The sequence below is a fragment of the Hippoglossus hippoglossus genome, chromosome 11 (assembly GCF_009819705.1).
Source record: "Hippoglossus hippoglossus isolate fHipHip1 chromosome 11, fHipHip1.pri, whole genome shotgun sequence".
Lineage (NCBI taxonomy): Eukaryota > Metazoa > Chordata > Actinopteri > Pleuronectiformes > Pleuronectidae > Hippoglossus > Hippoglossus hippoglossus.
This window is the reverse complement of record NC_047161.1, coordinates 16,174,242-16,186,686: the sequence shown is the minus strand read 5'-3', so window position 1 is coordinate 16,186,686 and position 12,445 is coordinate 16,174,242. Positions and strand designations below refer to the sequence as shown.

At 46.7% G+C, this 12,445-nt stretch overlaps 2 protein-coding genes across 2 annotated transcripts in view; both read left to right on the top strand.

Annotated features, from left to right (window-relative positions):
• The window catches only part of e2f3 (E2F transcription factor 3), a 144,355-nt gene extending 140,314 nt beyond the window's left edge, over positions 1-4,041 (top strand). The window contains exon 7 of the mRNA XM_034599363.1: positions 3,821-4,041. Coding sequence (XP_034455254.1) covers positions 3,821-3,867 — 47 coding nt within the window. The 3' untranslated portion in view covers positions 3,868-4,041. The remainder of the gene's footprint in view (positions 1-3,820) is intronic.
• A 39-nt stretch (positions 4,042-4,080) lies between these two features.
• Positions 4,081-12,238, top strand: sox4a (SRY-box transcription factor 4a). The gene has a single exon (XM_034599364.1). The coding sequence runs from the start codon at positions 9,119-9,121 to the stop codon at positions 10,235-10,237; it is 1,119 nt and encodes a 372-aa protein (XP_034455255.1). The 5' UTR covers positions 4,081-9,118; the 3' UTR covers positions 10,238-12,238.
• The last annotated feature ends 207 nt before the right edge of the window (positions 12,239-12,445 follow it).

The window sequence follows — 12,445 nt, the reverse complement described above, 5'->3', positions numbered from 1 at the left end:
GTCCTCTACTTTGGACTCTCGGTTCTCTCTATTCTTCAAAGGTTGGCAGACAGTTTGTGATTGGTCAACAGTGCAACAAAGGTGTACATTTACATGTGTTTACCTATGCAAGCAAACCAGCTGACAGGTAACTGGAGAGTGCATTTAAATAAATCAATAAAGCTCCAGGATTTAGATGAGATGACTGATACCACTCTTGTGTCTGTGTTTTAGAACCAGGAAGTGATTGCGATAGCTTAGTATAAAGGCTGGAACCTCAGGGAAACTACCTCGACTATCTAAAATCTAAAAGCCTTCTGTCAACACCGTTAAAGTTCACCAGTAACAAATCTTTTTTTTATTTAATCTGTACACAAACATAAATGACAAGTTTAGGTTTTAATTCCCCCGTGTTCTTACACCTATTGTCCCTCCAGTGGCAGAGTGGCCAATTTATTTGAACTCATTAGGTCTCTCATTGACCTGCATCCTCATGTCGATACTGTTTGATTGCATGCAAAAGGGTGACGTCATGGCTCAAAGGTCCTTGAGTTCTTGTGCTACACACTTGAGACTCAGAAGATGTTGTCTGGGCCCTTTCCAAAATACCTTTCTCCACCACTGGTTAAAAAAATACAAAAAACTTTCCTGCTGCAGGATATGACTTCATCTCAAACTTTGATGACTTCTGGACTAATTTGAGCCTTTACAGGGCAGATGTTGTGCACCCTCATAGAGAGGGAACAAAGCAGTCCACTGCTAATTTTATCCAGCTTCTAGCTTTTAACTCCCTCTGACATGCACCATGGCAAGAGTGGATCCAGACTTCTGTGTCTCCGACTATTACATTTAGCCCTGTCAGTGTGGTTCCTGCCACTGTGGACTCTGATTCCCTCACCCAGTCTCCAAAAAACATTATTGGCCTGCCTCTGCTACAGTTAATAATTCTACTTATCCTGTAAGCTCTGTAAAAATAGCACTCCTAAATGCTACTTGTAAATTTATTTGAGCAATTAGCTGATTAAAGCTGACCCCCTCATTTTTCATTATCCTACTGAATGTGGTCTAACAAGAAGGCATTTGCAGCTATTTATTTTCATCATTTCAAACTTACTCTTCTTATGTGTACCTAACTGTGGTCATCAGATCTGTTACCACAGTTATTACAAAGCTGATTGTGATCTCACAGTAGCTCCGACAACCACAAAGTTTCTATTCTGAATCTTATTGAGCATAATGTGGCCTTTAATAGAGTTGACCATGTAATTCTTCTTCAGAGTCTTGAACACTGTTTAGACCTTGAAGGCACAGAGCTTGAACGGCTTTGGTAACTTTGAATAAGATGAGGTCAGCATTCCACAGGGAGTCCCTCATGGGTTACATCTTGGTCCACTATTGTTTATCTTGTAAATGATCCTCCTCCGGTCCACAATTCAGCAATACAATATTTCATATGACACTTATGCTGATTGCACGCGGTTAAACATATCTGTTTCTTCCAACAACAATTGTTCAGTTACCTAATTCCGTGCATTGCTGATATCAAATACTGTGTCAAAAGATTTTCTTCACAGCTAAATGAGGACAAATCCTATTTTTAGTGGTTCCCAAGACTTTGAGGCACCACATTCACTCTTTGTTAACTCTCCTGTCGATAAGACCATGTCAATGTGCCAGAAACGTGGATGTGATTTGGGATGCTGATCCTGCCTTCCAGAAACACATCAAACAAGACGGGCTTTAATCACATCAGAAACAGTGAGATGCTTCCTGTCTTAGTCAGGCTCTGAAAAACTGTTTCATATATTCCTAGTAGACCAGATTACTGTAATATACTTTTTGATGGACTGACAGAGCAGTTGTTAAATAAACTCCAGCTCATTCCGAGTATAAACACGTCAGTCCTGTGCTTCACTGGCTCTAGATGCTACAACATTAAAAGCAAAACATTTTCTCACAAGCTTTTAATTAGGTTGGCAATGTTGTTAATGGTATAACTTTCATCCAGATCATTTATTATTCCTTTTTTAATAATAATACTTTCCTGGCTGATTCCCTTTTTACTGTAATACCTCCTGATATTTTTTGTAATGTGTGATTTTAGCCTATTTTGGTTTTTTTATCTTGAAGTACATTGAGTCAACACCTGTTGTATCAAATGTTGTGTATAAATAAACTTGACTTGTCTTGACAGGCAGTTACATGCTGTAACTATTTTTACTGGGTGCAGTGGATGCCTAAAGTCTGTTCTTGTTGCTTGGCAACCTCACCCTGTATCTCCCCATAAAAATTCAACTTGTTTTTGCATTTCAGTTTGTGTTTCAGTTTCTCCTCTCATGAAAATATGATTTTAGGATGGATTACAGCAACTAAAAGCTTTTTATTTAACCAGTTTACATTGAATCAGTCATTTACTGTTTGTGATAAGTTGCGTTTTAGAACATCTTCGGTAGCTGACAGTTTTTTTTTACCATCAATGTCTTGTTTGATTGCCACAGATCTCTCCAATCTTAGCTCTTCTCACTGGTTCCCAGACGTAACAGGGGGTGTTAGTCCTTCTCAGATGAACTGTGAGGACTGACAGCTCCCGATAAATCAGGTGGGCTTTAGAAAAGAAAACTAAACGAACCCTTTAAACGCCCGGACCATCTTCAATTTTCAAATCCCTTTGTGATTCGCCGACCTTAGGATACAATGACCCAGTTGGATTTTACTGTACCTTCTAATATACACGCCTTTTTTTCCCAAACTCCCTGGGGTCTATTGACGTTCACCTCAGGATAAAGACATTGTTAGTGTGACTGAGGAATGTTGCTTCAGAGACTGACTTCCACTGCCACATGTGGTCCCAGGGGAGCCACGCTAACGTTAGCCTGATCTATCTGCTTTACTATTGGCATTGATCCGTGTTTAGTGTCGATGCCGGCACTGCAGAGTAATGATCACATACAGCCGGTCAGACACACACCGCGGACACAGTCAATCTAAGCATGGAAGGAGATGCATGGAGAAAGACACACACACTCACAAACACACACGTATATAAATGTATATAACTGCTTAGTCCACATCTGCCACACAAGGTACAAAATGTTCTACTTCTGCCGCACTGCAGATTCTCTGCTGCTCACACTTACAACAAGCTGAGTCGAGCAGATACAGCCACAACCAAGCAAGTGATGCCAACCACACCCCCCCCTCATAAACACACACACACGCATGCATGCACACACACACACACCTGCTCCTCCTCTGCCTCCTCCTCTCCCTCTGCAGAGCAGACAGATAGGCGGGCAGCCAGAGACGGACTAATCCTCCCACAGTGAGAGACGTTTCGGGTGGTACATGATGAAAATCAAGCTGAACTGACAGAGAAAGCGAGGGAGAGGGATGAGCGAGGGAGAGGGATGAGGCAAAAGGGGAAAAGTGAGGCGAGGACAGAGATTAGCAAAGCCATGAGGACAAATAGGGATTTTTTTTAAAGCATTAGTGTGAACGGTTTGTGAGTTAGTGAGGAATCAGATGCAGCAAGTTTTTGAAATGACTCTCCTCCTTTCTCTCTTCCCCCAAACCCCTCCTCTTCACATCGTGCCACTGTCTTGCACTTCCTCTTGATAAATATTCCTATTTTGCAAACCTCTCCATCCTTTTGACTACCAGTCATCTCAGTGATTCTCGCCCATCCTCTTTCGCTCTCCCTCTCTCTCTTCCTCTGCACCCTCCACCCCCACCCAACATCCCTGAATCTTTCTCTCTCCCTCTCTCACTCTCTCTCTCTCTCTCCTCCTCTGCCTCTCTCTCTCTCTCCGACTCTCTCCCCGTGTGACTGAGGCTGATGTAGGTCAGTGCGTCTGGAGCCTGTCTGGCGCTGTAGAGCGAGCGTCATGAGCTCCAAGCCTGGTCCACATCGACCCCTGCAGCGGCTGCCTCTGTGCCCGAGCTGAGGACACCGCTCCCTGGGCTACGTGAGGACAGAGCCAGCCTGCCTGACCTGATCTGACTGGAGGAGGATGCGCATGCAGTAGAGGAGGAGGAGGAGGAGGAGGAGGAAGATGGCGGTGGCGGTGGCGGTGGGGTGGGGAGTGGAGGGATGGGGGGTGCGGGGTGAAATAGGGTGGCCGTGTGCTATTGAAAGCTTAGTCAGCATATGTCGTTTGCATGTAGGTCTAATGCGAAGATGTACATGTGCTGTTTGCAGGGCGAGACACAGCCAAAGGTAAAAATGCAGGAGATCGAGGGGAGATACAGTAGAAACGTTGCAGCCGTTTGTCTCTCCTTGGTGATTCGCAGCGCTACAGAGATATTTTTTGGGGAAAATTTTCATGCAGTGTTGCCTCCGCACCCCCCCCCCCCCCCCCCCTTCCTACACACACTCCTCATACTCTGCCTGCCTTTTTCTCCACTCGCTGCCTAACTTCTTCATGATGCTTTATGTCTCTCTCCCAGACTTGACGGGTCCATCTCTGCAGCCATCGGCGTCTCTGCATCGCAACCCAGCAAACTCCAAAGTCAGATGCGACTTCTCTTCCGAAAAATCCGAACGAGAAAAACTCTTTGTTCTCTTCTTTCTCCTTTTTGCAGTATATCCACTCGTGTGCGGCTCAGTATGGATCCAGGTCTGAAAGATGTCCACGTCCGAAAATGCCAAATACCGAAAGTGTCCGTCCTCCGTCCTCCGTCCGTCGTACGTCGAATACCATTTTGATGGAAGCCGGCGAGCGCAGGGACGATGACTTTTGAAAAAGAGCTTGAAGACTTCTCTATCTCCTGATTCTGCTCTCCTTTCCTTTCCTTTCCTTCCCCCCTCCTCCTCTGCTCTCATTCCGTGCTCCTTACCACTCCTCTGGCTTTTAGACAATGCCCCCAAAAAAACGATCGTTGCATCAGAGTGTCTGAGTGTAGTAGAGTGCAGCTGTGAGAGTGGCTGTGTATGTGAGCGAGTGTATGTACGTTGGTGAGCGAGTTTGGTGTAAGTGGGTCTGTGCGAGAGAGTGTGTGTGTCTGTGCGAGAGTGTGTGTCTGCGCTCTCAATTTGACTCTGCAGCACGTCTGGGTCCTGCAGCGGTACGTTGGTACTTAGCTGGCTCTGTCTGTCTCGCTGTGAGTCTGCATTCTTGTCTGTTGAGTGTGTCTTCGTGTGAGTTTTGTCTGCATCGCCATGACACAGCAATCATCTGACCTGCCTCCACACTCTCCAGAGCGAGGGATGTTGGGAGTTCCTGGGGCGTGGCATCGCCGGCCTGACCACACCTCCGGCTTGCACTCATTCATACATCTTCTTCCCTTCATCCGACTCCCATCGCTTTTTTTCCGACCGAGCCCGAATCCTCTGGATTACAGCGGCGATAGAGGGAAAGTGAGGACCTCCGAACTGCTTCACGCTTTTCTCATCAACTTAATTTGCTGCCTCCTCTTTTTTCTTCCACTCTTATTTTCAGCTCCGCTTTATCCGTGCTCTACTGTCGAGGACGCGGTCTCGTTCTGTCTTTGCATTCAGGTGGTACTTGCTCTTCCTGGCACGCTTTCTCTGTTTCTGTGCGTCCGCTGGATTTTATAACGCGATAGAAAGAAGGAAGGACGGAGGTCACGGAAGGATGGAATGAAGGGAGGAAAAGCTAGTATTTGTCTCTACGTCACTCAACTAAAAGCTTGATGACCAAATGTAAAGAAGGAAGTAGAGGAAGAACAGTTTTGTTGATTGAGAGAGATCATATCTGGCACATGCAAATAACATGTACACCTGAACGATGTAGTGATACATAAGGCCTCAAAAATCATGAAAGAGGTGAACCGACGTTTCTCATTTCAGGCTCGTTATATTCGACTGCATTATATTGCCAGGTGTTTCCTGTTATTATTTCTTCTTGGCCTTTTCAAAATACGATTAAAGAAGGAAGGAATAAATGAGGAAGATGTAACGACACAAGGAAGCATTAGGCACCGCGTGTTCTACTGCAGCTTAAAAATAACTGGCCTGGTTGGTGTTGTTGTGCAGGGGCCGACAGCAGTCGGTGGGTGACATTGTGAGATGGGCCGCCTACACTGTCTACCAAGTCCACACAAAACACAGAGGACAAACGCGCTGGGGATGAGTCACACGAGAGAGAGAGAGAGAGAGAGAGAGAGAGAGTATGCAAATCAGTGCTTAGTCTTCAGTTTTTTTTTTCTGTTAAACTGCAGCATGGAGGGGTGGGACTTCCCATTGGTTTTAAAACTTTCAATCCCTGGAAAAACTCCAATTCAGTTAGAGCTGAACACGCATGCACGCATGTACACGCACACACACACACAAAGGCCTCATTGTGTTTGACCCCGGATGACGAGCATGCAGGTCAAAGGGGCACGTCATTCCTAGGCAGTTGAAAAAGGCAAGTACATGGTAATGAGTACCTCTGTGTGACTTCAGGCAGAGACACACACTCACTGTGTTTTTTTTGTCTACAGCTCACTCCCTGCGTCTCCCATTTCCAACTCTCTTTGCTTTCTGCTATTGGATTCTTAATTTCCCTCTCGCTATTAGGACACACAGTCTCTCTCTTATAATAAACCCAACTCCCTGTAAAGAGGCACACTTAAAATCGCAGCCACATGCTGTACGCTCATTTAGCCTGCAGTTTGCTCCAGGGTTGGCCTGACATATCGGGTTAATGTTTATGTTTTATTAAAAATCGCATATTAAAGAGCGTGTCAGTCATCTCTGGAATAACGGGGGAAAAATCGACTTTGCTGCAGTTAATTTGGTTTTAATGTTATTTTATAAAGCCTTTAAAATCACTTCCCCGCTACAGCTGTTAATGGAGGGTTTTAGTGTCGCATTGGTTAGCATTTCACAGGTTTCTAATCCACTAGGATACAACTCTGGCAAAAAATCTATTTCTGTATGTTAACTCATGAAAATACTCCAACATCAACATCGTCCCTGAAAACCCCACACCAGCTTAGCTCCAGTCTGCGCCGCAGACACTTTAAAGAAGTCTCTGTAAGAGCCCCAGCTTCCCACAGCACTCTCTCATAATGACACTATCCCTTTAGGCGTCAACAATGCCGAGACAAAGCGCAGGTGTATTTGGGGTAAACACACGACTCCAGCAGCTCTGAAGATGACAGAGCGTTGGGGCCAGTGCGATGGGGCTCGGCGTCCCCTCCGCTGCCAGAGCTGTGCATCTGCCAGTGACGAAGGGAAAGCTCCCTGACAGCTGCCTCTCACACATCAGATAAGATTACAGGTATACCTGCTACACCTGTTTAAACAACCCAGAGTTCATGCCACTTTGTGTGGGTGTGGGTGTGGGTGTGTGTGTTAAGCCCGGGGAAGTAGATAGGGCAAGATAGCAAACTAATCCAGTGGCAGGTGCATGCTTGTAATTGAGGCAGCTAAAGACATAGACTGATGAAAGAGCTCATTATTATTGGTGTTTGGTTTATGTAAGCACAGAGGGGGCAGAGAGGTTGAGTTGGGAAATTGTGAAGAGTTCATGAGGTTTTTTTTTTTTTCAGCTTGACATGATCTTTGTCATAAATTAAGAATACACATTATGACTGCATAGATGATGTTATGTTAGGGCGCACGAGGATCTAATCAGATCTTTCTCCTTGGAAAACCACTCACCCGGTCTTTATTTATCACCGCCCGCATGTCGTGAAGGTGGTGTGAGAAACCTTCGCGTGGAGGAGCTCGTGACATCACCTGCATGATTCAGTGATGGCACCTCGCAGCAGCAGAGGATGGAGATAAATCTTCTGTACATGTTAACACACAAGCACATGCATATGTATACACAATGTACACCTCCTCAGCTCCCTTTGGCTCTAGCCTGACATCTAGCGACACAGGCTGTAATGTGATCCCACATGACACAGGCATGTTAACGCGACGGGGGCTGTGGAGGAGGAGGAATCTGTGCATTGCAAGAGCAGGAAGCCGCTGTAGTGAGAGTGACTGTCTTTAGTGTGTGTGTGTGTCTGTGTGTGTGTGGCCCGGATATAATACTTTCGTAATATTCCTAATTATTGCTTTTCAGCGTGGTGGTTCACCATAATGCACTGACGTAGAGTGCAAACATCATCGCCTCACTCGCGTGTGTTTATAGTGGCTGTTGTGATGTAATGGTGCGAGGGGCCGCTGTAATGATTTGTAAATGACAGGTTGGGCGAGTGATGTTTGGGTGGGTTTAACCCTTCGCTACATCCCTGCTCACCGTGCCGCAGGCTGACTAACACAACATGTTGTGGCTGCTTTTGTGTTTTCTCAGCATTTCCCTGTCCCCCCCCCCCCCCCTGTGGCACACAATCTAAATTTAGCTGCATCCTCATGAAACTAATGAATCTCTAAGTATATCCTTGCAAACTTCCCCTTGTAGCCGGGGAAAAGGACACTGTGTTCCATTAAAAGACACACTCAACACTTACTTATATATACAGTATATGTTTAAATACACACACACACACACACACCCACCAAGTTCGTCTCTCTTCCAGTGGAGTCTGACAGGAATGAGGTCAGACACACTGATCCTCGTTGCACATTATTATTATTATTATTACCCGTTTTTTTATTCGGCCAATGGGAGGCCAGGGGGAGTGGCTCGGCCGAAAAATCGGGATGGAGACAGACGCTGATTGGCTTTTATATCTCGCGATGAGGGTATATAACAGCGAGGTTCTCGTTGTTGTGTTTACAGTAATATTACAGAGCGCTCAGGAAACAGGGAGACTATGAGAAAGCGCAGCTGCTCCATTCAACCACATGGTTCCTCAACCGCACAGACAAGCTGCGCTGCAGACAGCCTGGTTCACATAAGGGACTTGCACTGCAGTTGGCCACAGCGGCGCGTTTCCACTCTTGCAGGGCGAGTTTTCAGCCGCACAGGCAGTTGAAAGTTGCTGTTGAATAGATCCGGGATTTATTTCTTTTTTGTCTCTGTGACAGTTGAGAGATCCTGTGTCTCCACTGCGAGCTGAACTGAAACGAGACAGAGAAGAGACTTAGGTGAACTTTTTTTTTTCTAGACCTGTACCCATCATCTGTCTCTTAAGCGCCTGAAATCAGAACCAGTGAGGAATACATATATTTTTGCGCACTTGAACTTTGTGAAAGCCCTGCACTGAGCAGAGTGCTTCCAGACACCTGGAGGAGAGGATGGTGCAGCACATGAGCCAGACAGAGAGCGCCCACGCTCACTCCCCCGGCGGGGACTCCACGGACACGGGAGAGATGGACTTGGAGATGGACGCGTCTCCGACCCCCGAGTCTCCCTCTTCCGGGGTGCGCAGCGACCTGGCGTGGTGCAAAACTCCGACGGGCCACATCAAGAGACCCATGAACGCATTCATGGTGTGGTCACAGATCGAGAGGAGGAAGATTATGGAGCAGTCGCCGGACATGCACAACGCGGAGATCTCCAAGAGGCTGGGGAAGCGCTGGAAGCTGCTGAAAGACACAGACAAGATCCCGTTCATCCGCGAGGCGGAGCGGCTCAGGCTCAAACACATGGCCGACTACCCAGACTACAAGTACCGGCCCAGGAAGAAGGTCAAGTCGGGGAGCGGAGTGAGTAAGCAGGCGGAGCGCGGGGAGAAGAGCGGGGAGCGCAGCGCCAAAGCCGGCGTGAAGAGAAGCAGCCCCGCGTCCAAAGGAGTGAGCAGGACGCACAGGCAGGGGAGCGTGAAGAGCGCTGCGGGGCAGGACTATGCGTCTCCCGGTGACCACCAGGCGCTCTTCAAATCCAGGTCAGTGTCTGGGGCCAGGCAGATCCCGGAGAAGCGCGCAGGAGAGGCGAGGCGCGGCCACATGTTCGGCGGGGCAGGCAGCCTGGAGAGCGGGCCTCCCTCTGTGGGAGTCCCGGCCAGTCCCACCCTGAGCAGCTCGGCGGAGTCCAGCGACCCGCTCAGCCTGTACGAGGAGCAGAGCCCGGCGGCCAGCGAGTCATCGCACACCGCGCGCCTCAGGTACTCCCGCGCCTCCTCCCCGACACCGTCCGCCTCTCACTCTTCCTCATCCGTGTCGTCCTCGTCATCGGATGAAGAGTTCGAAGACGAGCGGCTCGAGCTGAACCCGAGCCCCGGCTTTGAGAGCATGTCCCTGGGCGGCATGGGCTTCTCCGACGCAGAGCTGGACCGGGACTTGGACTGGAGCTTCGGGGAGTGCGGGGCGGGCTCTCACTTCGACTTCCCCGACTACTGCACGCCGGAGGTCAGCGAGATGATCTCAGGAGACTGGCTGGAGTCCACCATCTCCAACCTGGTGTTCACCTGTTGAAGAGGACCACGGTGGAGAGGAACCGCGACGTCCCCCCACGTTTAGAACTGTTCAGCCCGCCAGACAGGCGTGTGAGTCCTGACCAGAATATTTCCGCCATTCTTTCACTGAATAAGGGAGAGTGGAGACAGGAAAGGAAAAGGTGGCCTGTGTGCGCGTTGAAGCCCGCAGGAACGCGCCGCTCACAGACTTGGATAGCGCGCGGTGCGCTTGACGGGAACGCGCAAACGGGGGGAAATGCTTAGTTTGCATTTGGACACAGAGGAGGAGTGAATGTAAGCAGAGAGCAGCGAAACACACGAACTGCAGCTCAAATGTCCAACCCAACCCGCCGAGGATGAGGACTGAGACTGAACTCTGAAACTTAATGTTATTTAGGGTCGGGTAAAGGGACACTCACCGGAGAGCTCGTCATGTTGGGTTTTGTTTAAGATATAGCCAATTCACATTGACCATCAAGTTGCTATTCAGGTGCAGTTTTTCTCCAAACTCGAAATAGTTTCAATATCAGCACGCATGCCCTCCGAGATAAGGAGGATTTTGTTGTGGTTCAATGCGTAAAAATGTTCATTGCTGCGTAATTACGCAATTTGTGTGACCATAGGACACAGTTCACTATCACCAGCTTCTCTTTCAACGGCAGGACTTAAAACAAAGACTGACTCCAAACTTCAGAAAACCTTTTCTGAACCTTTTTAAACACTCAGTGCACAATTCAGGACCAATGTTCCCCAACGCGCATCCTTTCTGCCTAGTGCTTCAACTTTGTAGTTCCAATGTGTCAGATGACGTTTTTTTATATTGATGTATTTATACCGGCCAAACTTTTTTATACATAGAAGTATTGTTCTCGTACAGGTCTCATTTGTGTTTGTGCACATACACCTGTCTGTATCCTGCGCGGAAGGGCTAGAAGTGTGTCTTATTTAAAAATGTCTGACTTCTCTCACTTTTAAGGAGATTTGAGTGTGTCATGATTTTCTACTTGTATTTTTGTACAAAATCTATAGAAAGGGGGTTTTCCTGGCGAGTGGGTAGCCTACAACATTGTTGTTTGGATCTACATTGATGTTTAGACGTGCAGAGGGGGGGTTTGTTTGGCACAATCTGACCTCACACAGTGTTTACAGTATTTACCCACATGCTTCTTAATGGCACAGTGACTCTAGTTTCACCAGCCAAGTAAACAAAGCACCACTGAGGCTCCCAGCCTGAGTGGTGACGGTGTTTCCAGTACACATAGACCTAAAGTATATGAGTGAAAGATCCCAGAGAGTCACTGTTTTGGATAGAGCTAATACCTCTGTGTGCTTTTTATCAAGATAAGTTTTATTTGAACCACTGGATGGAATTTCACACTCATTCCACTTTGCCTAGACTTTGGAGGGAGGGAGATGTATGAAGTGCTTCATCTGTTATTGCGCAAATTGCATCAACAAAAAAAATAGTATTTAACCTTTCTGTACCTGTTGGCTAAGTATAGCAGGCTAATTGTTTTCCTATATTATGGCATGGCAAATAGCATTTGTATTTCAGATTCAGGTATATGTAGCTATAGCTGTTGTGTTTAAGATTTTTAAAAGAATAATAACATGAAGATATTTATGTAAACTGACTGTACTATAAGCAAAGATTGTGTGTTTTATGTATGATGATGATCAACGACAGGCACTAGGACAGCCATCTTTTGACATCCTTATGTTGAAGATGATTGTGGTCCAGGATTTTTGTTTTGTTTGGGTTTTTTTTTTACCTTCAAGACATCTTTTGTATCGTCCTTTTTCTTTCTTCATTCGTGCAATATGCTGTGTATGATCATGTTTTGTCCAATCATGCCAATATCATTTGATGTTTATTGCTCAAAACCAGCCAATGTTTGGGTCAATCACTGCCTCTCAGACCTCTGTACAGATTGTCGTTTTTGTTTTTTGTTTTTTTTATTTGTTTTTCTTTTCTTCCGAGAAGGAAATAAAATCAGCTGGAACTGAAAAGTACAAAGTGTTTTCCCTCTCTTGTGGTTTTTCATCATCTGGGCAAAAAAAACGTAGCATCTACTAGTTCCCCAACAGTTGTGTTTTCAGTGAAGAGACAACTGGAGCAGTCCCACATATTGAAGCAGCCTTTTCAAAGGTGCAAGCATGCTCAACATAAGGTGAGCCTTCATTATCACATTCCACAACTGAGCCTTAATCAAAAACTCTAATCTCA

What these genes read in the sequence shown, in the direction of transcription:
- sox4a (XM_034599364.1), top strand. Translation starts at nt 9,119, where the DNA reads ATGGTGCAGCACATGAGCCAGACAGAGAGCGCCCACGCTCACTCCCCC.